At 41.7% G+C, this 24,887-nt stretch overlaps 1 protein-coding gene across 1 annotated transcript; it reads left to right on the top strand.

Moving 5' to 3' along the window:
* usp47 (ubiquitin specific peptidase 47) lies at positions 1–23,387 on the top strand. The gene is made up of 28 exons (XM_040012072.1): positions 1–294; positions 5,346–5,540; positions 7,284–7,400; positions 11,520–11,673; positions 11,766–11,862; positions 11,955–12,100; positions 12,228–12,307; positions 14,403–14,552; positions 14,782–14,877; positions 14,969–15,121; positions 15,616–15,774; positions 16,119–16,250; positions 16,464–16,540; positions 17,042–17,097; positions 17,583–17,695; positions 17,793–17,894; positions 18,083–18,290; positions 18,494–18,609; positions 18,729–18,848; positions 18,997–19,798; positions 20,009–20,184; positions 20,270–20,350; positions 20,444–20,559; positions 20,670–20,788; positions 21,136–21,266; positions 21,373–21,420; positions 21,505–21,635; positions 22,331–23,387. Exons 1-28 carry the CDS (start codon positions 250–252, stop codon positions 22,503–22,505), a joined length of 4,095 nt encoding a protein of 1,364 aa, XP_039868006.1. The 5' UTR covers positions 1–249; the 3' UTR covers positions 22,506–23,387.
* Positions 23,388–24,887: the final 1,500 nt, after the last annotated feature.

Below are 24,887 nucleotides of genomic sequence, written 5' to 3' on the forward strand. Positions count from 1 at the left end.
AGTCTCGCGGAGTAAAAACACCGGCCATTTTTCTCCATTTATAGCACGACACTTTGTGCTGGGGGTAGTGTAACCGAGAGTGTTGCGATTTCACTTTGATAAGCCTACAAGTTTTGGCAAGTTTAATTTTGGTATTTAAGCATCCAAACTTCTAACAAACCGACCACAAACAATGTTTGTGTTGACCGCTGCAAAGTTTGTTCGCTGACATCCCTGTCCGGATAGATGCTTGTCTAAACTGTCGCACAAATGGAAATGGTGCCTAGCGAGGAGAACCAGTTCGTACCCAAAGAGGTGAGGTTATTATGGACCGTGTCCAGGTCGGAGAGTCAGCCTCTCTGGGCATTAGTTGTCACCTTTGCAGACCATGCACATTAATGATGCAAAACTTTCTGCAGCACTTTTGAAGTTTGCGATCTTACCCCGTCTTTAATTGACTATCTCTGAGCTGCTAACAGTTAGCCAAATATGACTTGGACGGCCTATCATGACATGGCTAACTAACGCATCTGCTAACGTTAGTTAGCGGCTACTTTCGATGCATTTCAGACGGAGAACATTTTAGGTAGCAAAAGCGTTATCATAATTACCATTTAACTGTTTAGACTCAAGACATGGCTTTATGGTCACTAAAATACCCAACATTTTCCATTGTTGCTAATGACATTATGTTGTCCCGTCAAACGAAGGCATTTGTCAACATCAGTTAGCTTACTAGCATAACATTAGCTTGTGGGATTTAGCTAGCAAGCGCTGTTAGCTTCTTAAATCTGATCAGTGGCAACAACTCCGGCTAATCTAGATGTTTTTGAAGTTCCCCAACCAATTGCAAATGGCAAGCAGTGCTGAAACCCCGTCGACCCCAAACAATAGTTTTACAGATATATATATTTCAAACCCTTCTTGGAATCATTTACAGGTTGTTTTTAAGTAAAACTTCTACTTTGAATGTAAACGTCAGTGCTAGCAAGACAAATTGACAAGCTAACGCTAATGTTAGCGGAATTGACTAGCTACGCTACTGATAGATGTGTGTTTAACAACATTAGCGTTTATCTCAGAATAAATTGATCGTTCTTTGTTTATTTTTTAACATCGTCGATAACCCCTTTTATTGCTGAAGATAAGTTACTTAGAATTTTTATGTTTCTAGCTTGGAGCTCAGTTAACGTGCAAAGTCTTAATGTTAACATTAGCAGTGCCTTCTTATCCAAACAGGAATAAAATGAATAGTCTCTTTGATCAACGGCAGTGACGGTAGTCAGATTTGATTACTGATATGTTAGCTCACATGTTAACAGGATTGGTTAAGGTAAACATCATATACCGTACTGCTAACATAGCAGTCATATCCATTTAATGCGTTACACCATTATTTTTAAGGGTGTGTTTTTACTCTGTTTCTTTTATATTGGGCTCAGAGCAATTTGTCAGGCGTCCATTTAACATTAGGACCCTATTTGATAAGCGAGCCTACAGCCTATTTTCTCGCATAGTAATGATACACCTTTTGGAGTAAAGTCAAGTCTTTTGACAATAAGGTTGACTGTAGCTTTTCAGTAAGAAATACTGTAACCATTATTATTAATAATGGTTAATAATGTAACCATTATTTCTTTGCCGTTATACCTCCTTGGTGTCTGAGCAATGTACGATGGAGCAGGGTTTCTGCTTATCCATGTACCCTGGGCTTTTGTACTGTGAAGGCGGTTTACTTCCTACTGATGTGTAACGTCATGGTTACTTGTGCTGGGAACAGGTGAGATTCCAGATTAAAAACCAACAAGTATGAAATTACCAACCACTGGCTGATCAAATCTCAGGAAAATAGTGTCACCATTCCTGGAAGATCCTTGGATCTTTGTGAAAGGATAGGTTTTAGAATTTTTTTTAATGCGTCTCCTTTTTCCAACTATGTTTTAAACATTAATTTAATCAAACATTTGCTTTTCTAGACCATTATGTACTGTGATATTGATGAGGCTGTCAACTTGTACAGTTGCTATTTTTTTCTTGCTTTCTATCCTGATTTCAAATTGGCTAAAGTTTATTAGCCGATTTGCTAACTCATCTCCAGTCTTGTTGGCCAAAGTGCTTAAAGTGCTCACACATTTAATACTAAACTGCCGTGCAGTGCTTTTCATCACTTACTGCTGCTTTGTCTGCAGCTGCTGTGTTCTTTTAGTCTGTATTATGCGTTTAATCTTCATAGTTTTCAAATATTATAGTTCTGTCTTCCTTCATTAGTGAATCGATAACCAGCTTTTTTTTGCATTTTGGATCTAAAGAGTATTTTGCATCTAAAACTTGCATCCTGACCATAAAAATATTAAGATATATTTGAGATGTATGTTGGCCTGTTGTGGTGAAGGTAATGTAAACTGCAGCTGGCGTTGAGAATAGGTGGAAGTTGAGGTGGGATATCCTGGGATAAAGGAAGTCACAGGGAACTCTATTTATATGTTGTTTCGAGTTAAATAAAACACGAGTGAGGAGAAAAGGCTAATTAACCACCTCTTTCATGTAATGACACTCACATGCAGCTCTACGTCAACTGTGGTAAATGTTAAGTGAATGGCTTGGGGTATTTAATAGTTCTGCTGTGTAGACTTATAACAAAAAGCACTGTCCCAATGATCCCTTTGCCGATACAATAAACAGTGGGTATAATACTTGCATTTAAATGATGAAGGTTGACAACCAAGCCCTTTTCTTGTCTTTTTTTTCCTTTTTTTTTTTTTTTTTGGTGCAGTTCTCAAATATGATTTATAAATTGGCAGTTGACATAGCTCCAATAACAGTTGAACCAAAAAAAAAAAAAAGCAACTAGGAACTTTATTTAGCAGATTGCTGATATAGCTCATATATTTGTCCACCATGTATTTCTAGTGACATCAATTGTTTATTGGCATCACTTCATGTGAAAACCCCTCCCACACTAGTGCTCCACATGGATCACTTCTAATATCTTATCACTGTAGTCTAACTTCATGGTTACTTGTTAAAGTTTACTAGAAATGTGGATTTAAATTCATTTCACTTTGTTTATTTCATTGAAGACTTTATATTTTATTTAAGTAACCTTCATTTGTAGTTACTGAATTAGTTCATAGGTACTGATTTTCTCATTTTTCAAATGTCTCATTTTTGTGTCTTTAAAATATTTCTGTAATATGCTGCCTGTGTTATGCTGTACCTGTAGCTTCATGTGATTATATCCATGGTAAAAATAACCTTTAATCTCATAATACACTTGTGTGTTGTCAGCTGCAGCAGCGTCTTTGTAGGCGCTGGCAGTCACATTTTGCTAAGATCACACATACAAAAAGGCTGCAAAAAGTGCAATTATTTGAATATATGTTATTATTATTGTTGCATTTGTAGGTTTTTAGAAAACAGCTCAATTGTTTTTCAACCAACTGACATGTTTTACAACTTAATTTACTTGTTCTATGTGTTTTAAGTTGTTCTTCACCCTCAACTATCTCCACATATTATCAGGGTGTATTTTGGAGTTGCAGACAAAGTATTTTTGATGAAATGAAGAGGATTTCTCAGGTGTGTTTGATATAGGAGAGTGTGTACACAATCGAGCATGGTGGTAAATGGATGCATGAAGCAGTAGCCATGATGACTATTATACTAGAACAAAGCTCGACGCATGTTGTTAAACTAGAAACCAGCTTAAACAAGTACCACCTTTTTCAATAATCAAAGAGAAAGGGAATTAAATAATGATTAGCAGACAAATAATTTATTAGCATGGTGCACATTTACAGGAAAACTAAATAATTTCGTGTTGCATTTTAATCATAAATTGGTGTCACTTTTATCTACTGGTAAATGCTTTTTCTGAAATATAATTTAGTGCATTAGTTTTGTGTTGTTTTAATATCTAAACAATATCTGGTAATAGAAATGAAAACTTTGTCATTTTGAGCGGGGTGGTACTTGCCTGCTCTTACTGTTTAAAATGTAACAGTTACAGTCTGCACTCCCAGTTAACGTATCTGAAACTTTAAGGGGTTTATATGTTATTTTAACCTAGTTGTTTTATTTCATTTGATACTTAACAGGTAAGTAAGCTAAACTAAAACACTTTGTCATTACTCTTCAGTGCCTAGACCTTTTCTTGCTTGGTGAGTGACCTTTTCTGCCAGATTTTGCTGCTCAAGTTCTTAAGAAAGGTTGGCTTTTAGTCTGCAGGTGATTTGTCCCTGACTGGGAACACTACATACCAGACCAGTCACAAAGCAAACTATGAGGCGTGTTTAGTTGAAATGACTCAGTGCTTCTTGAAACTCCTGTTCCACCTGACTATTTTTGTTTTTGTTTTTTGCTTTAAAATTAAGCATGGGTGAGCGATTGCATGGCATGTTGTTGAAGCAGATTGTGGAGTATGTAGGAGAAATCTGACAAGTGGTTGTTCTGTCCACCGGAATCAACCAACTGCCCACCTTATCCAGTCATGTGTTGGGAGGTTTAGTGTAGGAAAAATCAGCCAGTCATGTGTCGTAAACACTTTTTGAAAAGAGGTTTCAGTAAAGCGGTTTCAGTATCGAGCCCTGATAAACCACAATTGCAAAAAAGAGAACAAGAGCTACTTTTGCAAGTCTGTTATACTTGAAGTCAAATTACTGCATGTCTACCACATCAGTTTTGTTGTTTTGTTATCTTGTTATAGATTTTTTTTTCAAAACTTTAATTTTGAAGAAGAAAGCAAGTAAGTATTTCTGTTGGAAGTATTTAATATAAAAACTGAGAAACTCAGAGCTTTTAACAGACTAATATTCCAATGGTGGTTAGTTTAATTGCTTTTAGTTTAGGTTTGAAACATGTTTTATACCGATTGTAATAATAACCTGTATAACTCAAAGCACCAGTGTTAAAGTGGCCTTTAAGATACAGAAAAAATCTATTTTTACATTTTAAATATCTTCTTCTTTTCCTAATATATGCCCGATAATTATATTATTGATTTGATATGATTTAGTGAATCCATTATACTTTGGTAGAAAGGTGAGTTGGAGGGTTACTAGAGGTCCCTTCTCAATACACTACATGGTGATCCAGGTGTGGTGAAAATATGGGAATGGAAGTCCTTTGAAAATCCACAGCAGGGTACTTTGTGTTTTTAGAAAAAAAAAAAAAAAAAAAATTAATATTGTGCATGAAATTACAACCAACAAAACCAAAACCGAGCATTAACTGGCATGTTACTAATGACCTTTGGTAGCACAGCTTTAACGGTTTTTTTGTTTTGTTTTTTTTAATGTTTAGCTCTTCATTGGAAAACAAACAAGTCAGAAAATAATGTTTATATCTTTTTCTTTATTTATTTGCAGATCCAAAATGCAGCCGAGGAGCCCAGAGCGCTGTGTATAATTCAGGACATCACCAGCGCGAAGACGGTGAACGAACGGCTGACTCTCAACCTGCCTGCTTCCACCACCCTCTCCAAACTTTATGAAGATGTCGCTCACAAAGCAGGATACGTAAATGGCACTTTTGGACTTGCATGGGGAAATACACAAGACATGGTTAGTAATTCATCAGTTTAGCTTTGTTTTGCTATGGAGAGTAACGTGGGTTTAGCATCAGCAGACATTAGCAGATGTGTCTGGAAAAAGCAGAAATAAAAGTAAATGCAGGATTAAGGTGCTGTGTTCGGAACTAGTGTATAACATTGAATATTTACTCATTCATGTTTATCGTGTTTATCTTGGGTAAAACTGTGTAGCAGGCAAGCTACCATAGTTTGTGGTCTCTGGATATCTATGGTACCCTGGTGCATACGTCGCTACAGGAAGATGTTTAGCTCAAACTTGCAGTAGTAGTTGGGTTGATTGACATTCTCACCATAAATGAGCCTCCCTGGTTGGAGTTCATTCGAAATCAGACCAGGAACCACCTCCTTCTGACGGTCACTTCTTCTCCATTGAGTGCGATTATTGTGCTCGCATCTGCACCAACTAACTACATCAAAAGGGAAAATGAACCAGAGATCAGTTTAAACAGACCAAGCAAAATTAGTTTCACTCCTCTCATTAACTTTTACCGTTGCACCTGATTTTCAGTCAGTGACACACACAAAAAATCAGTTTGGGTAATTGTAGGTATCCCACAGTGCTTCTCTACTGTTTGGGTACAATGACAGAGTTAAAACAAAAGAGATAAAATATGAGTCAGTAAGAAGTTATAGTAAGACTTATTAGTCTTACTTATCATTTGTCACTTGACTAAAAACAGCTTTAATGAAACAGGTAAAAAAAAAAAAAAAAGGGTACATGGATCTTTTTTTTTTTCTTTCAACCTCTGTTGCCCTCCAGTTGGCCAAAAAGAAAATATCAGCAGCAGCTTTAAAGTGACTTGAGTGTAGCTTGACTAATTCTGGTGAACGTTGATGTGATTCATAATAATGGCTCCCAGCCTTTGTTTATAGTTTATGCTCACGCATGTTTCATTTGAGACACATGTAGCTCTTTTACCTTCTTTATTGCTAGGACAGTACCACAACATCAGCTGATAATAGATTTTTGTACCCTGTCATTACATGTAAATTTACATTTTACAACTGCTACAAAATGCAAACAAGTAAAAATACTGTTGCTAAAACTGACTTTCCTAATATGTTTAATCATTGATGAGTTTTGTACTGTTGGATCTGTGTGTACACATTATTCCCTTTTCTTAAATGAGCCCATGCTAATCCTGTTGCTGACCCAGGCCAAAGCCCAGGTGCTGCCTGTTGTTATCTCACTGAGTAGGTCAGTGGATTAAGCCACGGCTTGTTCCCACTGCAGCACTTTGCTTGCTCATCCTCAGCTTGGCCCGGAGAAACCTAGGTAGCGTTGTTCACATGTTGGCTGCAGAGGCTTTCCTTGTTAACAACAATACATGGAATTAGCTGAAAATGAATTCAGTAGGACTTTAACTCTTCCGGTGAGTTCATCCACTTTATAGTTTGTAAACAGCTAGCCTGCAGCCATCTGCTTTGACCGTTCAAACCAGATGGCTGCTAGCCCGTAGAGTGGTTCTACTGGAGTTTTCTTGGTGCTAAAAGGAAGGTTTTCTGCTCCACTGTTTACGCAAAGGGAGTAGTTTGTTTGGTCTTTATAATATTGTAAGGTCTTTTTATGTATAGTAGACTGAGTTGACTTAAGTTGACATTTTGCTTAAACTAAATATCGAATAAAAAAGATTGCATGTGTTTACTGCTGTCCAGGCATTGTTGACCTCTGTGAAACTTGTCTGTTCATATTGTGTTTATTTGCTTTCTCTAGGCACCGCTTGACCATAGCAGTGAGATGTCCCTCTCAGAGTCTGGGTTTGAACCTGGTGGTAAGAGGAATTTCCTCCAGCTTACAGATAAAGATGGAGAGCAGCCCCAGATTGCATCTGTGAGTGTTTAAGAATAAATTAAGATAATGATTCATAATTTCTTAAATAATCTTTAAAAAGAAATCTATAATTATTTCCCTACAGAATCTACTAACACGCTAAACACTCTAATTGGAAACGAATAGTTATGTCTGTAACTTCTGTTCCCTGAAGGAGAGGAATGAGGTACAACACATAAGTATGGGATATCACGCCCTCGCGTGTCCTGGCTGAAGAAACCTTTATTCACGCCTTTAAGGCAGATGACGTGTAATGACACACGCACGGCCCCGCTTGCACATATAGCCGCTGTCATCACAGTCATCCCTCAGTTCGATAGCCGCTCTTCACCGAGCCAAACTGCTCAGTGGGGCCACCTTGTGGCATGATCTTGGGAAAATAGGCAGCATTTGGACGCAATACGACCTTGTGGCCATCAGGAGAGAACTGTATGCAGGAGGGATGCACAGACAGCGCATGAAGGTCACCCACTCGCTTTGCCAAAGCGAGAAGTAATTCAGTCTTATATGAAAGAAATTTCATATCCACAGACTGAATGGGTTCAAACGGGGGGCTACAAAGGGCCTCCAGCACCAAAGACAAGTCCCAAGCAGGGACACTGGACTTAAGCACGGGCCTCAGCCGGCAAACTCCTTTCAGAAAACGTATGGCGAGGGGATGTGCACCTAGTGTCACCCCCGTTAAAGCCAATATGACAAGCAGATATAGCTGCTAAATAAACCTTAATTGTCGAAAATGAAAGGCCCTTATCCAGCAGCTCCTGCAGGAATGTCAAAACATCCACAATAGAGCACTGAAATGGAAGCATGTGGCAGTCCTGGCACCATTGCTCGAAGGCTCGCCATTTGTAAGCGTACAAGCCTCTAGTAGATGAATCCCTAGCGCTCTGAATTGTCGCTATCACACTAGGTGGCAAACCCTTAGCAATCAAGTTTAACCTCTCAGCAGGTAAGCATGAAGGCGCCACAGGTCTGGGCGCGGATGAAACACTTTTCCTCCCGCCTGAGAGAGGAGATCCCTGCGGAGAGGAAGCTGCCAAGGACTCGCTGCTAGCAGGCTGATTATCTCTGCATACCACGACCTTGTGGGCCACCAAGGGGCCACTAGAATCAGAGAGAGGGAATGCCGACTGCACTCTCTCTAGAACTGGAGATATCATTTCCACTGGGGGAAATGCATACAGGAGCACGTCTGGCCATTGGTGCGCAGCTTCAACAGGGGAAGAGAGCGTGTTCCTCCCTGCCTCTTTATGTAAGACACCACTGTTGAATTGTCCGTCCTGACTAAGACATGCTGGCCCTCCAGGACTGGACGGAAATGCTTTAGAGCTAAGAACACTGCTAACAGCTCTAAGTGGTTGATGTGCAGCTGGCGCTGGGCTGCGGACCAGATCCCTCTCACTGATGCACACTCGCACAGCGCTCCCCACCCTCTTAGGGAAGCATCTGTGGACACCACCTTGCGAAACAGCATGGGCTCCCTCCAAGGACGGAGAGCTAGCATGCAAGACGGAGGTGACGCGATGCACACAAACGGTGAGAGAGAGTCCAGCGTTGAAACGCTCTCATTTTTAACAGTCCAAGTGGCACTACGGCGATCATAGATGCCATCATGCCCAACAAGCTTAATATTGTCTGGAAACGCAGTCTGTGTCCCAGCTGAAACTGAGCGAGGCAGCGATGAAACGCGGCCACTCTGTGCTCCGACAAACGTGCGCGGCTGGAAAGCGAGCATATTTCCAAACCAAGAAAAGTAATCTGCTGACTCTGGATTAGCAAGCTCTTTTGAAAGTTCACAGAGAACCCCAGTGTCTGAATGTGTGACAGAACCAGCGACAGCTATGTCTCCGCCTGCTCTCTGGAGCAAGCTACGAGAGCCCAGTCGTCTAGGTAGGCTAAGATGCGGATGCCTCTCGCTGAGGGGCGCTAGCGCTGCCTCGGCATATTTCGTAAAGGTGCGAGGAGCGAGCGACACCCCGAACGGCAGCACTAGGTATTCGTAGGCTACGCCCTTGAATGCAAACCTCAGAAACTGCCTGTGTTTCGGGTGTATAGCCACATGAAAATAAGCATCTGTTAGATCGATTGTTGCAAACCAATCTCCCGGGCCGACCGCATTCAAGAGCTGTCTGAGTGTTAGCATCTTGAACCTGTACGTTCGTAGATACGTGTTCAAGACTCGCAGGTCGAGGATGGGACGAAGCCCTCCCCCTTCTTTCGGAACAACAAAATAACGGCTGTACCAACCTTTGTCTGTCTCCGAAGCGGGGACCTCTCGTATTGCTCTTTTCTGCAATAGCGCCTTTATTTCCTCTCTGAGTATCATGGTGGCTTGACCTGGAACTGCAACCGGTAACCCATGGCAACGGTTCGCAGCACCCACGGAGAGGGGGCGCAAGCGCACCACTGAGGGAAGTGAGCAGCCAGCTGGCTGACCTGCAGCACCGTCGGCGGGGCGCTGTCGCCCCCCAGTGTGTCTGCAGGGGACTGCATCACCTGCCTGACCTGGCTCATTCTGCCTGCAGGCTGAGCATTTGTGATTGTTTGAGAATAAACAACACTCTTTATTGATTGTAACATGGAAACATGTACATTCATACATTTTGTTGGAGGTACCTTTTCTGGGGCACAACAATGAAAAACAGCGGGAACACTCGATGTGGTCACCTGAACATTTAACACACCTGAACAGGGAGTTACCTGAGGCATTTTGTGTGCAGGGGTTTTGTGCTTGGGAGACAGTGTTAGGAAAGTGCAGCGCCTTCTGGGGCTGACAACCTGAACAGAACTTAAGCGGCACCTCTTGTACGGCAACAGAGGGGTAAAAGCAGCGTCTCCCTGCTGCTGGACCCCTTCTCCACTCGAACAGAGTGGGGACGGGACAGATAAGCAGCCAGAGATGACTCCATAGGGGGTGGGTTAGCTAAGCCAGCCCCCTCGGCGCCGTCCAATTCCATGTACTGTCCATAGCCAGGCACAGTGACGCTGGTAGACAGAGGTTTGTCCCATGATGCTGTTAGCTTGCAGAGAAAGTCTGGGAACATGGGAAGGCAGTTTTTGGCCGTTGCGGGCTCCAGTGGGAGGAAAGAACCCGCGAACCACGACGGCTTCTGAGCTGGTGGAGGAAAGGGCCAGTCCACCTGCAGCTTCTCAGCAGCACGGCAAAACAGGGAGAAAAGAGAGGTGTCATCGTGGCCGACCGGCGCGGCAGCGGCGACACATTGGGCCGACAATGCGCTCTCCTGCTCATCCTCCGACAAACCATGGATGTCCAGGCTGATGTCCAGCACGTCATCGTCTTCCTGGGGAGCGCTGGCGGGCTTCAACCCAGGCTGAAGCCCGTCATTGCTCCTGCATGGTTCCGGCTCGTCATCAGCTAACCCGTCAACGTATTCCATGTGGTCAGCCCAGCTAATTGCGGGGACATCGACCGGAAAATCCTCGTCTTCGGGCTCGGAAAGGAGAGGGTCATGCCGTGCGACAGCCGAGCGTCCCAGCACTTTTTCCACAAACGTCACCTGTCTTTCCAGGGTTGAGCGCCGGAGCTGGCGGCAAAGTGCACAGGCTTCGGGCTCCGTCCACGCTAGGAGAGCGTTGACGATCCCAAGGTAGACAGGGCAGGCATCGTGCTGGTCGCTATCGTGCAAAGAGAAACCACATCCCTGAGGACAGGGGCGAACAGAAGATTTCTGCTTTGCTCGCTAGGTTTGGAGTCCATTCCAAAACGCAAAGCGAAACACTGCACAGGAAAAACTTGAAATTAGCGCTCCGCGGGCAGCCTACACACCAACTGCGCGGCGGAGGCTAACACCAACAGGGGCAGTTAAGCTAAGTTCAAGTCGGCAGACAACGGAGCTAACTAGCAGCAGCTAGCTAGCCCAACTCAGCAGATGTGTTCTCAGCGAGGTGAAGAGCGTAAGAACTGAGGGATGACTGTGATGACAGCGGCTATATGTGCAGGCGGGGCCGCGCGCGTGTCATCACACGTCATCTGCCTTAAAGGCGTGAATAAAGATTTCTTCAGCCAGGACACGCGAGGGCGCGATATCCCATACTTACCGAGTGAATCGACTGAAAGGGAACGAAAGATGTTATTACAAGGCATGTTTGTGTTTGTAGGATGAGTCAGGAACAGCAGATAGCAGTGGACTAGATGACAGTTCCCAGGAACGATTTATTGGACCCCTACTGAGAGATGGGACTCCTGGCTGCAGTGGTGACTACAGCAGTCCATCTTACTCTTACTCGTCCATCCTTAGCAAGTCTGAGACGGGTGAGGTTTGGTTACATGTTGAATATGTGACACCTTTCCTTTTATACATCTCCAACCGATCACTTACTACTTGTCTCTTGCTGCCTTTACAGGTTATGTGGGCTTGGTCAACCAAGCGATGACTTGCTATTTGAACAGTCTGCTGCAAACATTGTTCATGACCCCAGAGTTTAGGAATGCACTCTACAAGTAAGAAATCATGATTATGGATCACTTTGTGAAAATTTTCTTGTCACATATAATAGATTTAGATTTCTCAAATATCTGCTGTTCGACTTCAGTTGGGAGTTTGAGGAGCAAGAGGAGGATCCTGTCACCAGTATTCCCTACCAGCTGCAAAGACTGTTTGTTCTGTTGCAAACTAGTAAGAAACGGGCAATTGAGACTACTGATGTGACGCGAAGCTTTGGCTGGGACAGCAGTGAGGGTGAGCTTATGTACTTGCCTGTGAGTAGGCTCACATGGCTGGTTTGCATGTTCATGGAGGACAAGACCATGTGCCTCTGTCTGTACACTTAATTATACTTTTTCTTTCTTTGTGCTTTTGCTTTTAGCTTGGCAACAACATGACGTCCAGGAGCTGTGCAGGGTCATGTTCGATGCCCTGGAGCAGAAGTGGAAGCAAACAGAGCAGGTAGGAGAAAACAAGTAGTTTTCTCAGACTATTAACAACAACAACAAAAAAAAAAATCTGCATCCAGGCTCAGGCTCCCCCCAGAATGGGAACAAAAGGCCTACTGTGGAAAAAGTGAAATGTGCCAGTAAGCCCTGGGGTTAGCTTTTTCTTATCTCGGGAATAGGCTATAAACGGCAAACACTTAGACCAGTGTACGAATGTGCAGCCATGTGGTCTGTAAACGCAAGCATAAGTACATGTGAATGCTATTTAAAAAAATAAAATAAAATTTAAAAAAATCTCATACTACAAGGGATTTTTACTTGTAGTTTTCAGCCATAGAAAGTAAACTGATGACAGGATATATAAACTATACATTTTTTCTTTCAAGCTCCAGTTTTCTTCTACTACTAATCTTTAGTTTATATATTCATAAATATCTGGAAACAGTTAAGTTTTCCCCCCAGTCTACATGTGCCATGTGAACCATAAGTGATGATTGCATTAAATTCCATTTTGGCATCCTAACACGGTTATTATACTTAACTAAAACTAAACTAAAAACTAGAATTGGCTTGTAAACACATTTTAATTAAAAGAAAGTACCAGCAAAATTAACGAAAATGTATTTAAAAGATACACAAAATGGTTAAGTCTCAGTTTGGACAGCTGGAAAAAAGTAGAATGCCCAAGGTGGGTGGCTGGAGGGAAATTGCTGCCCCCAGTGGAGAAGTGCCTTGGGATCTCATTCATGAATGAGGGGAGACGGATTGGTGTGGTGATGATTTGGAGGCTGTACCGATATGTTGTGGAGAAGAGAGCTGAGAATGACAGAGAAGCTGTCAATTTACTGGTAGATCTGCGATCTTACTCTCACCTGTAGAGTGAGGAACTCAAAATAGAAATGCTTCTCCTTCATCAAAAGGAGCTAATTGAGGTGGTTTGGGCATCAGACTGGGAATAGCTCCTGGGTGCCTCCTAGGTGAGGTGTTTAGGGTAATTCCTACCAGGAGGCCACGCTGGAGAGATTGCATCTCTTTGCTGGCTTGGGGATGCTTTTTTTTTTTTTTCCTCCCTGGATGAGTTGAAAGAGATGCCTGAAAAGATGGAAGTCGGGCCACCTTTTGCTTACAGTGTGGAATCCAAGAAGATGATAAATGGAAGATGGATGGATGGATTAGTTTGAATAAATTTGTTAACACAGCAAAATGAGGCTATGGTGCAGTTTATAGAGACTGGGATGTCCATGTGACTCTTTATCAGAATGTGCAATTTAAGAAGTATAGAACAGGAAAAGACTGAAACTAATAAAAAAAACTAACATTTAATGTTTTGGGGCAATAAATAAAATAATTAAACAAATGAAAATGAACAAATTCTCTCAGGAAACCAAACTAATGAAAAAATGCAAAACTATCTTGGTCCATATTTATTAATCTCAGTAGAAAAGACTTATATTAAATATACAACAAGTGTTTTTACCGTTTCTAAATGGTTTGATTGATTCTTGATTCAATAATGGGACAAAACCATCATGACCAGAATTAATTCCTAATGACTTTTATAAATAATGGCATACATTTTTTGTTCCAGAGCAAAGTTTTTAATCAAATAAAAATCATTCCTGCAGCTCTTGGGTTCATTCTTTCTTTACTTTAGGTTTCTGTTACTCTCTGTTTTGAGTATTTTTTTTTTTCTTTCTCTGACTGATAAGTTGAGGGCTTGTTGTGCAGTGTTAACAGTTACGCTGGTTCGTCCAGTGTCTGCCATTTCAGCTGTCTGGAGAAAGCTACAGATGGTAACTGACTAAAAAGAAATACTTTCCTTGTCCTGTTGTTGTCTGTTGTGTTTTATTATCCTGAGAAATTTTCATATGCAGTTGCCGACGGAGTTGTATGGTAAAGGAAGGTTTATGGGAAACAAATCTAAACACAAGTAGAATTATTCTGTATCCCACTACATTTTGCTGTCAGCACTTGCTTCTCCAGAAGTAGAGAGAAATTGTCTCACAGCTAATGTTGCAAATTGGTAGCAGACCATTTTGTATCCTGAGTTGATTTTCTTTAAAGTAAAATGTGGCAGAGAAACCTGACTGTTCTCTCCCTATCTTCAGGCTGACCTGATCAACCAGTTGTACCAGGGAAAGCTGAAGGATTATGTCCGTTGTCTGGAGTGTGGCTATGAGAGCTGGAGGATTGATACTTACCTGGACATCCCTCTTGTGATCAGACCCTTTGGAGCCAGCCAAGCCTATGGCAGTGTGGTGTGTTTCTCACCCTTTGTTCTTCTAAGCATATACTTTATCACAGCAGCACTTAACATTTATTAACTCTTTGCAATTCAGTGTTGCTTAAAGGTTACTTTAAATTCAGTACTTGGTACAGTTTCAAACCATTTGATATTAAATTGTTATTCTAAATTGATTTGATTTACATGATATGATTTTTTTTTCTATTTTTATTTATTTATTTATTTATTTTTTGATGCCACAGGAGGAAGCATTACAGGCATTCATACAACCAGAAACACTCGATGGGCCCAACCAGTATTTCTGTGAACGCTGTAAAAAGAAATGTGATGCCCGTAAGGTAAGTATACTAAAAATGTAACATGGAAGTCATGATTAGAGAGTACAGTGTTTTGCTAATGTCTCTTCTCATTTTCTGACATCGCACGCAGGGGCTGAGATTTCTGCACTTTCCTTACCTGCTGACATTACAGTTGAAAAGGTTTGATTTCGACTACACCACTATGCATCGCATCAAACTTAATGACCGCATGACCTTCCCAGAGGAACTTGACATGAGTCCATTTATTGATGTGGAAGATGAGGTGAGAGCACCATTGAATTTACCTGCCTCTGTCATTGTCATTACTGATTTGGATTCATCCTATGGGATGCCTTTTAATCAATTTTGGAATTCATTTTCTCCTTTATGACTGCTAAAGGAGGAAGCAAAGCAGAACCAGTGACGCTCCCTCTGCATCACCTTAGGATTATGGGTTTTGTGTTATCATGTGGTGCCTTCATTGTAGGGCTGTATGTTTTTCCCAAACAGTGCAACCTTAGTTTCATCTGTCCACAAAAACATTTTTCCAAGTGTTGAGGGTCAAGGTGCCCTGTGTGTAATCTTGTGCTGTGTCCTGCCATGACAGGCTTCAGTCAGCCATAAACCATGGTTTGTGTATGTTGACCAACTGAGATGTTAACCAACTTGCTGGTTTCTTAATGTCCTACATTTCTACGCTGGATTAGTTCTTTTCTAATTGATCTTTTGAATTCACCTTTAACTCTGGTGTTGTTTTTCGAATTGCCTACTCTGTAGAAGTCCCCTCAGACCGAGAGCTGCACTGACAGCGGAGCAGAGAATGAAGGCAGTTGCCACAGCGACCAGATGAGCAACGATTTTTCCACCGATGACTGTGTGGATGAGGGCATCTGCTTGGACAGCACCAGCAGCACAGAGAGGGTGTTGAAGCCAAAGGTGATCATCCTCACTTAGATGGATTTGGTGTGCTTGGTTTGTACGTGAGAATGTATCTGACAACAGATTAAAAGGAATTACCTGATTTGCCAACGGTGTAGTGATAAGAGGGATTGTTATTCTGCAAGTGTCAGCTAAAAATGTTATACTTCTCTGGTCTTGTTAAATATATAAATTCGTCTTTTATTTACAGTGTTCTAAAGATGTGTGATTATTCTCTATTTTTGCTTTAAAGTGGCAAAATATGGGAACGTGTGTATCTCTAAAAATATAGTATGTCGACAGTGAAATCTGCAACACAATTATTGGTTTTAACTGAACAGTGTTCCCCTATTTCTTCTCAGAGTTTGCTGACCTTTGAGCTGTTTTCTGTTATGGTCCATTCTGGGAGCGCTGCGGGCGGGCACTATTATGCCTGTATCAAGTCCTTCAGTGATGGCCAGTGGTACAGTTTCAACGATCAGCACGTTAGCAAGGTCAGTCTCTGCTCTTGAGTGACACGTTTTGGCTTCCTACTGAAAGTAAATGTCAGGCAGTGCTTGCCATTTCTATATACTAGACCAAAAAAAACTGCCAACTGCAACTGCCATTTAAAATGCTGCTTATTGTCATTGTGGTAACCTCTGTTGAATAGTTGTTGTTTTTTTGGTTTGTTTTTTTGTTTCATTGTGTTCATTTCTGTCAAACAGATCACCCAGGATGATATCAGGAAAACATACGGGGGATCCTCAGGGAGCAGAGGCTATTACTCCAGTGCCTTTGCAAGGTCAGTTGTGTTCCACACCAGTCACAGGCCTTGAGACCAGTTGGCAACCCCCAGTTGGCCCCAGGGAAAAAATGTCTATTTCTTGGCTAGGTGGTGAGTGATTGCTGGAGGCTCGTGCTCTACCAAAAACCTCCATGTGATTGCTTTGGTCGATCATATTGTGCAGAAAGCAATCTTGAGATGATTTTCATGCAGCACCGTGTATCTCCATGCGATTTGTTTCACCTTGTGGCTGGCAGCAGCCACTTTCCGACTGGTCAGGGAATGCACGTTTTTTCCAGGAGTCGCTGACTTTGTGATAGAGGACTCCCTCACATCAAATGCTTCTAATACACTGACTTTGGAAAACGAATGGTGTTTATCTTGTTATTCACATCTGTTTCGAAATGTGAAACCTTTTATTTTTCCCCCGTTTGTGTTTGTAATTTTGTTTTTATTGAAGTAATAGTTTTCTCCTTCCTCTTACCTTCACTCATAACATTTATTTTTTCTTCCCAACAGCTCTACAAATGCATATATGCTGATTTATAGACTGAAAGATCCTTCAAGGAATGCAAGTAAGAAATTCATTCAATTAAGTCTTGCTAAGGAAAATGTAAAAATTAGAGCAAGAATGACAGTTTTTCCACATTTCTGAATTAAAAACTCCCAAACTGTAAAAGTCACAGGTTTTCATCTTTTCGTCGTAACCTAGTGAATGTGTTTGGCATTTTGTTAACTTGTTTTTTTGCAAGGAAAGTGTTTAAATAAAACAATTTCACTTGTCTTCTGATACCTACTACATGTAAGAAGATCCTTTACACAAGTTTCCACTGTGCCCTATCTGCCATCCATCTGAACTAAACTTGTCCAGGCTTTTGCCTGTATTTGCAACTTATTTTTAAAGCTTTGTGTTGCACCAGTTGCAAAGGAACCAGCTTGCCCTCTTGCCTTTGTCTTGTGGTCATAATTTTCCCATTTTTCATACTCTGATACATACCCTAAGCTCTGCAGTTTTCCTCATGCCACTGGATTTAATGTGTAATCTCTGAATTGTCTGCAGAGTTTTTAGCCGTGGAGGACTTCCCAGACCACATAAAGCGTTTGGTTCAAAAGGAGAAAGAGTCTGAAGAGCAAGAAAAGAGACAGAGGGAGATTGAACGCAACACTTGCAAGGTGCTGGGCTGTTTGCCTAATTTATAAGGATAATTTAATACCCTGTCTCTCTCTCTTTTTTTTTTTTTTTGGTAGTCTTATGCTCTTTACTTTTTAGATCAAGCTCTTCTGCATGCATCCTGTGAAGATGATGATGGAGAGCAAGTTGGAAGTGCACAAAGACAAAACTCTCAGAGAAGCAACAGAAATGGCCTACAAGGTTTGTTAGATTTGTTTCAGTTACTTTTGGAGGAATCTTGAAAGACATTTGGTGCATTCAGTTTTCTTTCTTCCATTAACATTGCAACACAGCATTACTGTGATTATAGCAAAAGAAAAGAAACTCACTTTAGAGTTTGGATTTCAAAACTTGCTGCTAATTTCTTTAATGGGTGTTCTGTATGTCAGATGATGGAGCTTGAGGGAGTTGTCCCTCTGGACTGCTGTCGCTTGGTAAAATATGATGAGTTCCATGAGTACCTGGAGCGCTCTTATGAAGGAGAGGAGGACACACCAATGGGCCTCCTCCTTGGAGGAGTCAAGTCTTCATACATGTTTGACTTGCTTCTAGAAACCCGCAGGCCAGATCAAGTGTTCCAGCCTTACAAACCTGGAGGTCGGTAATCTTCTACTGTTGACTGCTTGTTGTACATAGTGCTGTTTTCAGGATGATAAAAGCTGAGTTGCCAGAGTCTGAACAGACAAACTGTGATGATCAGAAACAAATACACACCGGTGACAGGTGTAAGTGTGTGTATCAAGCAACTTAGTTGCTGTTTATCTGCGTGGGTGTGTTTATGATTCTTCTTTTGTTCACAGAGGTGATGGTGAAGGTTCATGTTGTTAATCTGAAGAGCGAGACCATCGCGTCTCCCGTCAGCGTTCGGGCGTACTTGAACCAGACGATCACTGAATTCAAACAGCTTATTGCACAGGTTTCTTACTCTTAGCCTCTTCACAGTGTTTTGTTTTAACCATTTACCCAGGAAACGGTCAAATATAGTGGTGTCGGTTATATTAATGTAAGCCTGTTTTTGTGTGCATTTCTTTCCAGGCTACAGGGCTTTCTGCAGAGACCATGCGTGTGGTTCTGGAGCGCTGCTATAATGACCTCCGGCTTCTCTATGTCCCAAACAAGACACTGAAGGCTGAGGGATTCTTCAGGAGCAACAAGGTCTCTTGTTTTCTTCTAACTTTGACAGTTGTTCTGTCTTGTGCGTTATTGTGTTTCAGTTTTGTTTTAAATTTCACAAAATCTTATTATATATGTTATTATTACATGAAATTTGCTAATTTGTTTGTTGGCCATTGTTTTTCACCAGGTTTTCGTTGAGAGCTCTGAGTTGACCGATCATCAGGTTCCTTTCACTGACTCGCTCTTGTGGAAACTGTTGGATCGGCACGGGAATACGATCCGGCTGTTAGTCTTACTACCAGAGCAGTCTCCTGGTACCTTGGCAAACAGAACTCTTTTCCAAAAAGTAGGAAGTGACTCTGATGTGCTCTCTGAGGGGGCAAAGGGTAACAGGAAATCTGTAGAGGCTATCCTGGAGGAGAGCACAGAAAAGTTAAAGAATCTGTCTCTGCAGCAGCAGCAGGGCTCCAGCACCAGTGACAGCCAGAAAAGCTCTGACGCCAGCGACTTTGAACATATCGAATCTCCAACCCAAGAGGCGGACTCAAACTCTTCTCTCTGCGTGGCTGCAGACAACAGAGAGTTAGAGAATCGGATCAGGGCCACGTCTGCGGGTAGTGGCGGCGCCTCCTCTGACCCTGAGAACCACTTTGCCTGTGAGGAGCGGTCGGACTCAGAAGTGAACAATGACCGCAGCACCAGCTCGGTGGACAGTGACATCCTGAGCTCCAGTCACAGCAGTGACACGCTGTGTAACGCAGACAGCGGCCCAATCCAGCTGGCCAATGGCCTGGACTCGCACAGCATCACGAGTAGCCGGCGCTCCAAAGCCCACGAGGGCAAAAAAGAGACCTGGGACACTGCAGAGGAAGACTCTGGAACTGACAGCGAATATGACGACAATGGAAAGAGCAAGGCAGAGGCCCAGTACCTGTACTTCAGAGCAGAGCCTTGTTCTCAGGATGATGCCTCGTGGGATTCACAAAAATGTACAAACTTTTATTATGCATTTAAAAGTAGTTGTCATCCATAGCTAGTATATTTATGTTTTAATTACATTTAAAATCTGGCACGGGCAATTACTTCCACTCAAGGGGGAGGATTGCAAACATTCTTTACCTGTTTTGCATCCTTGACGTATATCTTTAAAAAAGAAAAAAAAAAAAAGGTACATTGATGTTTCTTGTGATCTACATCAGGTTTGGTGGTTCATGTGGACAAGAGAATAACATTAGCAGCATTTAAGCTGAACTTGGAGCCCTACGTCGGCGTCACCTCGACCCAGTTCAAGGTGTTTAGGGTGTATGCCAACAACCAGGAGTTTGAGAGTGTACGGCTCAACGAGACACTCTCATCGTTCTCTGACGATAATAAGGTCAGTTTAAACTTATTACTTTGATTAAAGTCGTTTGCTTGAGAGTAAGGAAATATCTCAACAAAAACTGTGCCACTATCCATAGATAACCATTCGACTAGGCAGAGCCCTTAAAAAGGGTGAATACAGAGTGAAAGTGTATCAACTACTAGTCAATGAACCAGAGGTAAGAACTGACAGACTTTTTTTCTTACTCATACACTGTTGTACAGCTGCACAGCATCTTTTATAAAATATATTAATTGTGGTGTTTTCTCAGCCCTGCAAGTTCCTAGTGGACACGGTGTTTGCCAAGGGTATGACTGTCAGACAGTCTAAAGAGGAGCTGCTTCCTCAGTTAAAAGAGCAGTGTAAACTTGACCTCAGCATTGACAGGTACGATTCTTTGCTTTGCAAAGTTCAGAGGACTGTTGATGCAGTTTCCCTTCAGGTAAAATGAACATGTGTACAAAACAGCATGTATCTATTTATCTCTGTGTGGTCAGGGTTCGCCTCAGGAAAAAGACGTGGAAGAATCCGGGCACAGTGTTTTTGGATTACCACGTTTATGAGGAAGACATCAGCATTTCGTCCAACTGGGAGGTTTTCCTTGAAGTCCTTGATGGTAACTTGTGTTTTTCACTTTCTTTTAAACATTGCTTCACTATGCGTTTTTCTTTGGGTACCTCAACTACCTTACTTATTTTAGTTTTGTTCTGTTCTAATAATATAAACTTTTTCTTTAAAGGTATAGTAAATAATTTCCTTTAAGGTACAGAAAACAAACATTAAATCATCTGTTTCCAGGGGCTCAAAAAACAGATTGTTGAATTGTTAATATGCTGTGAAACGCCACATGGAGACAGATTAATAAACGACGTGTATTTGGTTCTAGAGTGAAGGAAAATTTGTTTTCACTGAAGTTTCATTTAAAGTGCAGTTGATTGATCCACAGCCTCTAATGTTTCTCAGAACCAGAGAAGATGAAATCAATGTCACAGTTGGCCGTTCTGACTCGGAGATGGAGCCCGTCTACAATGAAGCTGGGGCCTTTTCAGGAAGTGATTCTGGAGAGCAGCAGTGTGGAGGAACTCAAGGAGAAGGTTTGTCTGCTGCATGACAAATGTGTTTTACTCATAGCTTGTGTTCAGTGTTTAGCTGAGGGAAACTGTTGTATTCCTGTGTCTAATGTTTTTATTCTGTTGGCAGCTTAGTGAAATCAGTGGTATACCATTGGAAAACCTGGAGTTTGCAAAGGTAGGTGGATGTAATTACCTGAAACCTGGGACCCGATTTTTCTAATATGTTTGTATTGATGACGCTGCTATCTGGTCTCTGCAGGGTAGGGGGACATTTCCTTGTGATATTTCTGTGTTGGAAATCCATCAGGATTTAGACTGGAACCCCAAGGTGTCAACCCTTAATGTGTGGCCTCTTTACATCTGTGATGATGGGGCGGTGGTCTTCTACAGGTAAAAAAAAAAACTGGGACAAGTCCACATTCAAGTACAGCGTTTGTGTCTTTGGTATTTTTGTGAAATCATTTCACGAACAGAGAGGACTGTAGTAGAAGTCATAAGTCACGCATTCGCTCGAACTATTAAAAACTCAATATGTTTATGTGAGTTGAATTTTTAACATCTAATATGAATTAGAGACAACTTTAATATTTGAACACCTAATCTCAATATCTAATATACGTTGCACTCTAGTTGTATCTGTCTTTGCTGTGATGGTAAAAAAAAAAAAAAAATTTTAATCACAAATCAATGCAGCTAATAAATGAGACCGCATGAGGTCAGTGCTGACAGGTCTGATTTCCATCACTTCTCGGTAATGACTGAAAAGGCAGTGGTACAAGTGCAGATTTGAGCTTTCTTACTATGTTCTGAACCAATTATGTTGTAATCCAGGCTTTAATTGTAAAACTGTATCTAGTAGTAGAGATGTTTTAAAGAAAGCAGCTACTAAGCTTAAAAAAAAAAAAAGACTTCAAGTTTCAGTTCAGTTTACCTGTTTTTTTTTTTTTTTTTGTTTTTTTTATTCATTCATTATTCCCTTAAAATTTTAAAACATGGCGACATCCATGGAGTTCTTCTAATGACCTTATTATATTAGGAGTATTTGTGACCTCCATCAATGTTTTTGTGCTCTTTTGTCTGCGCAGGGACAGCACAGAAGAACCTCTGGAGTTGTCAGAGGATGAGCGCAACGAGCTAATGAAGAAGGAAAGCAGCCGTCTGCTTAAAACCGGACACCGTGTCAGTTACTCGCCACGCAAAGAGAAGGCCCTCAAGATCTACCTGGACGGCGGCCCTGCAAAGGACCCAGGGCAAGACTGAGGCGTGGAGAAACACTCGTGGGTTATTTGTTTTGCCTGGGTGCTGCAGCAGAGCATCCAGGCTGCGGGACTCTGAATGTCGGGCCCAACAGTGACTTGAAATCGAGCAGCGCTGTGAGGATTATGTGCTCTCACCCTCCACCCTGAGCTCCAGGCTCAGAAACCCTATTGTGCACTATAGTGTATTGTACTGTAAAGATTAAAGGGAAGTACAAAAGCTATTTGGATGCTGTATAGACAAATCAATTGAAAGTGAAAGCTTCAGGGATGGATGTGGAGAGTCTAGGACTGTGAAACCGGTCTGGGAGGCATCCATCCTGACTATTCAAGGCTCCAGTCTACTTTTACATCAGGCGCTTTCACTGTCCTCCCCGTCACTGTGTGTTCATCTCCGTGTTTTGGACAATAGTGTTGATTATGATTCATCCGTGGCCGTCTTGTAAATCCATGTGCTCACAATTTCTGAGCACCACTTTGTTGGAGAAATCAATCTGAATCATCTTACGTTGAACATCTTCCTTTAAATTAAAAAAAGAAAAAAAAAAGAAACTACTTATCCAGCCTTCCTGAGTCTCACCTCTTCTGCCGAGACAAACCTCACTCACTCAGACTGCCTGACAAATTGAGGAACCAGTCATTCACAAGAATTGATGAATTGAAAAAGCAACAATTAATAAATTGTAAACTAAAGTTGTTTCTCCTCTAATGCTCCTATAATGCCAGAGTAACGTGTTGATATGGGTTGTCTTTACTGCTGCTCTATGTGCTTTATAGGAGCTCTGCCTCTGTCACATCACTTCCACTAGATGTAGTGATACATAGGCTATCAGTCCTTTTTAAAACTTAATATAATAAAACAAAACCAAGTAGACTATGTTAAGAATCTCCTTGTTTTGTTGTTTGTTTGTAAATTATTATTTTGCTTCAGACTTAATCATTTAGAGAGGTCTTGTGAAGCACCAGGCACTCATCTGTTGTCTGCATTAACCTTTAATTTAGAAATTAGATATCTTTATCTGTTTCTTGCACCATGTGAAACTTGCAGTATATGTCTCGTGTCATGTGTGTGTGTGTGTGTGTGTGTGTGTGTGTGTGTGTGTGTGTGTGTGTGTGTGTGTGTGTGTGTGTGTGTGTGTGTGTGTGTGTGTGTGAGAGGAGAGAGCTCTCTCTGGGTGTTGGGCAAGAGTCAGAGGTTGGATTTTTGGCGCTTCTACCTGCTGCTGCTTGATAGACTGACACCAGCGGGTGTAGAAAGCCTGCTGGACTCAGTCTGCCTGTGCAACTGCTCTGAGGACTAAAGCTCAGCATCACGGCCTCCTTTCCGGGCCTCTGATGCTGCCACCAGCTATTCACTGTAGAAATGCCAATATCAGAAGAGAACCTTTTTTTTTTTTTTTGTTGTTGTTGTTGTTTATTTCTTTAAGATTTCAGATCCTGTGTGGAAATAGTTTAAGATGATTTTAGAAATGAATTAAAGTGCTTTTTTCAGAACTGCAGTTTTCTCTTACTGCTAACCAATTCATAAAAACACGTTAGGATGTTATACTAGCTGTACTTCCAGCTTGACACATTTTTTTTTTTTTCTTTATAAAAATTTACGCTGGATGCTCTTCCTGCTGCACTGTGACCCCTTGAGGCTGGGTTTGTCACTTACTCTCAAACCCTGTAAGGTGAATTTGTCAACCTCTACACTGCAGAAAATCCACCCATTTTCTTCAGCTTATCAAATTCATGGTCATGGTGGAGACTACCCCGGCTGTTATAGTGCGAGACGTGTGATACTTGGAGTGACAGGCCACCATTCACGCTCACAGTCACCTACGGCTAATTGTGTAAGGAAGCTGGAGAACATGCAACTCTTGGATTTTAACCCAGGGCCTATGCTTATGCTATGCTAACCACAGCACCACCGTGCCACACAAGTTAACCATCTCTGCTCTGGGAGTGCACAGCGCCGAGATGGTGCAGCTCGTCCACACGGACTTAAACATTTTTGTGGGAGGAAAAGGTGTTAGAGTACCCTGAGTGGTGATTTGGAAGAGTTTACCAAAACACAAACCTGTACTGGGATATCACATCCCAAGGAACCTATCTTTGGCAATCTGAACTGATTATATACATTTTAGAGCATCCTGGTGGTTACTTTATTTTTGCCTCCCAATAGTTTTGTTTTTCAAATAATCCAGCTTCTTTTATATTATGGAATATATAATGTATAAAATGTTGCTCGGTCTTACTGAGTACTTTCAAACGGGGTCTACATTCTGGTCAGTCTTTAATGATAATCCTGATATCTGATCAGGGTAGTTCCAGCCTTCAAATAGAGAAAAGAGGAGAAAAAAAGAAAGTTGCTTTCCCTCCTGAGCTCAGATTTTTGTACTTG

This window comes from Simochromis diagramma, unplaced genomic scaffold (assembly GCF_900408965.1).
Source record: "Simochromis diagramma unplaced genomic scaffold, fSimDia1.1 OVJJ01000603.1, whole genome shotgun sequence".
In the NCBI taxonomy this organism is placed as follows: domain Eukaryota; kingdom Metazoa; phylum Chordata; class Actinopteri; order Cichliformes; family Cichlidae; genus Simochromis; species Simochromis diagramma.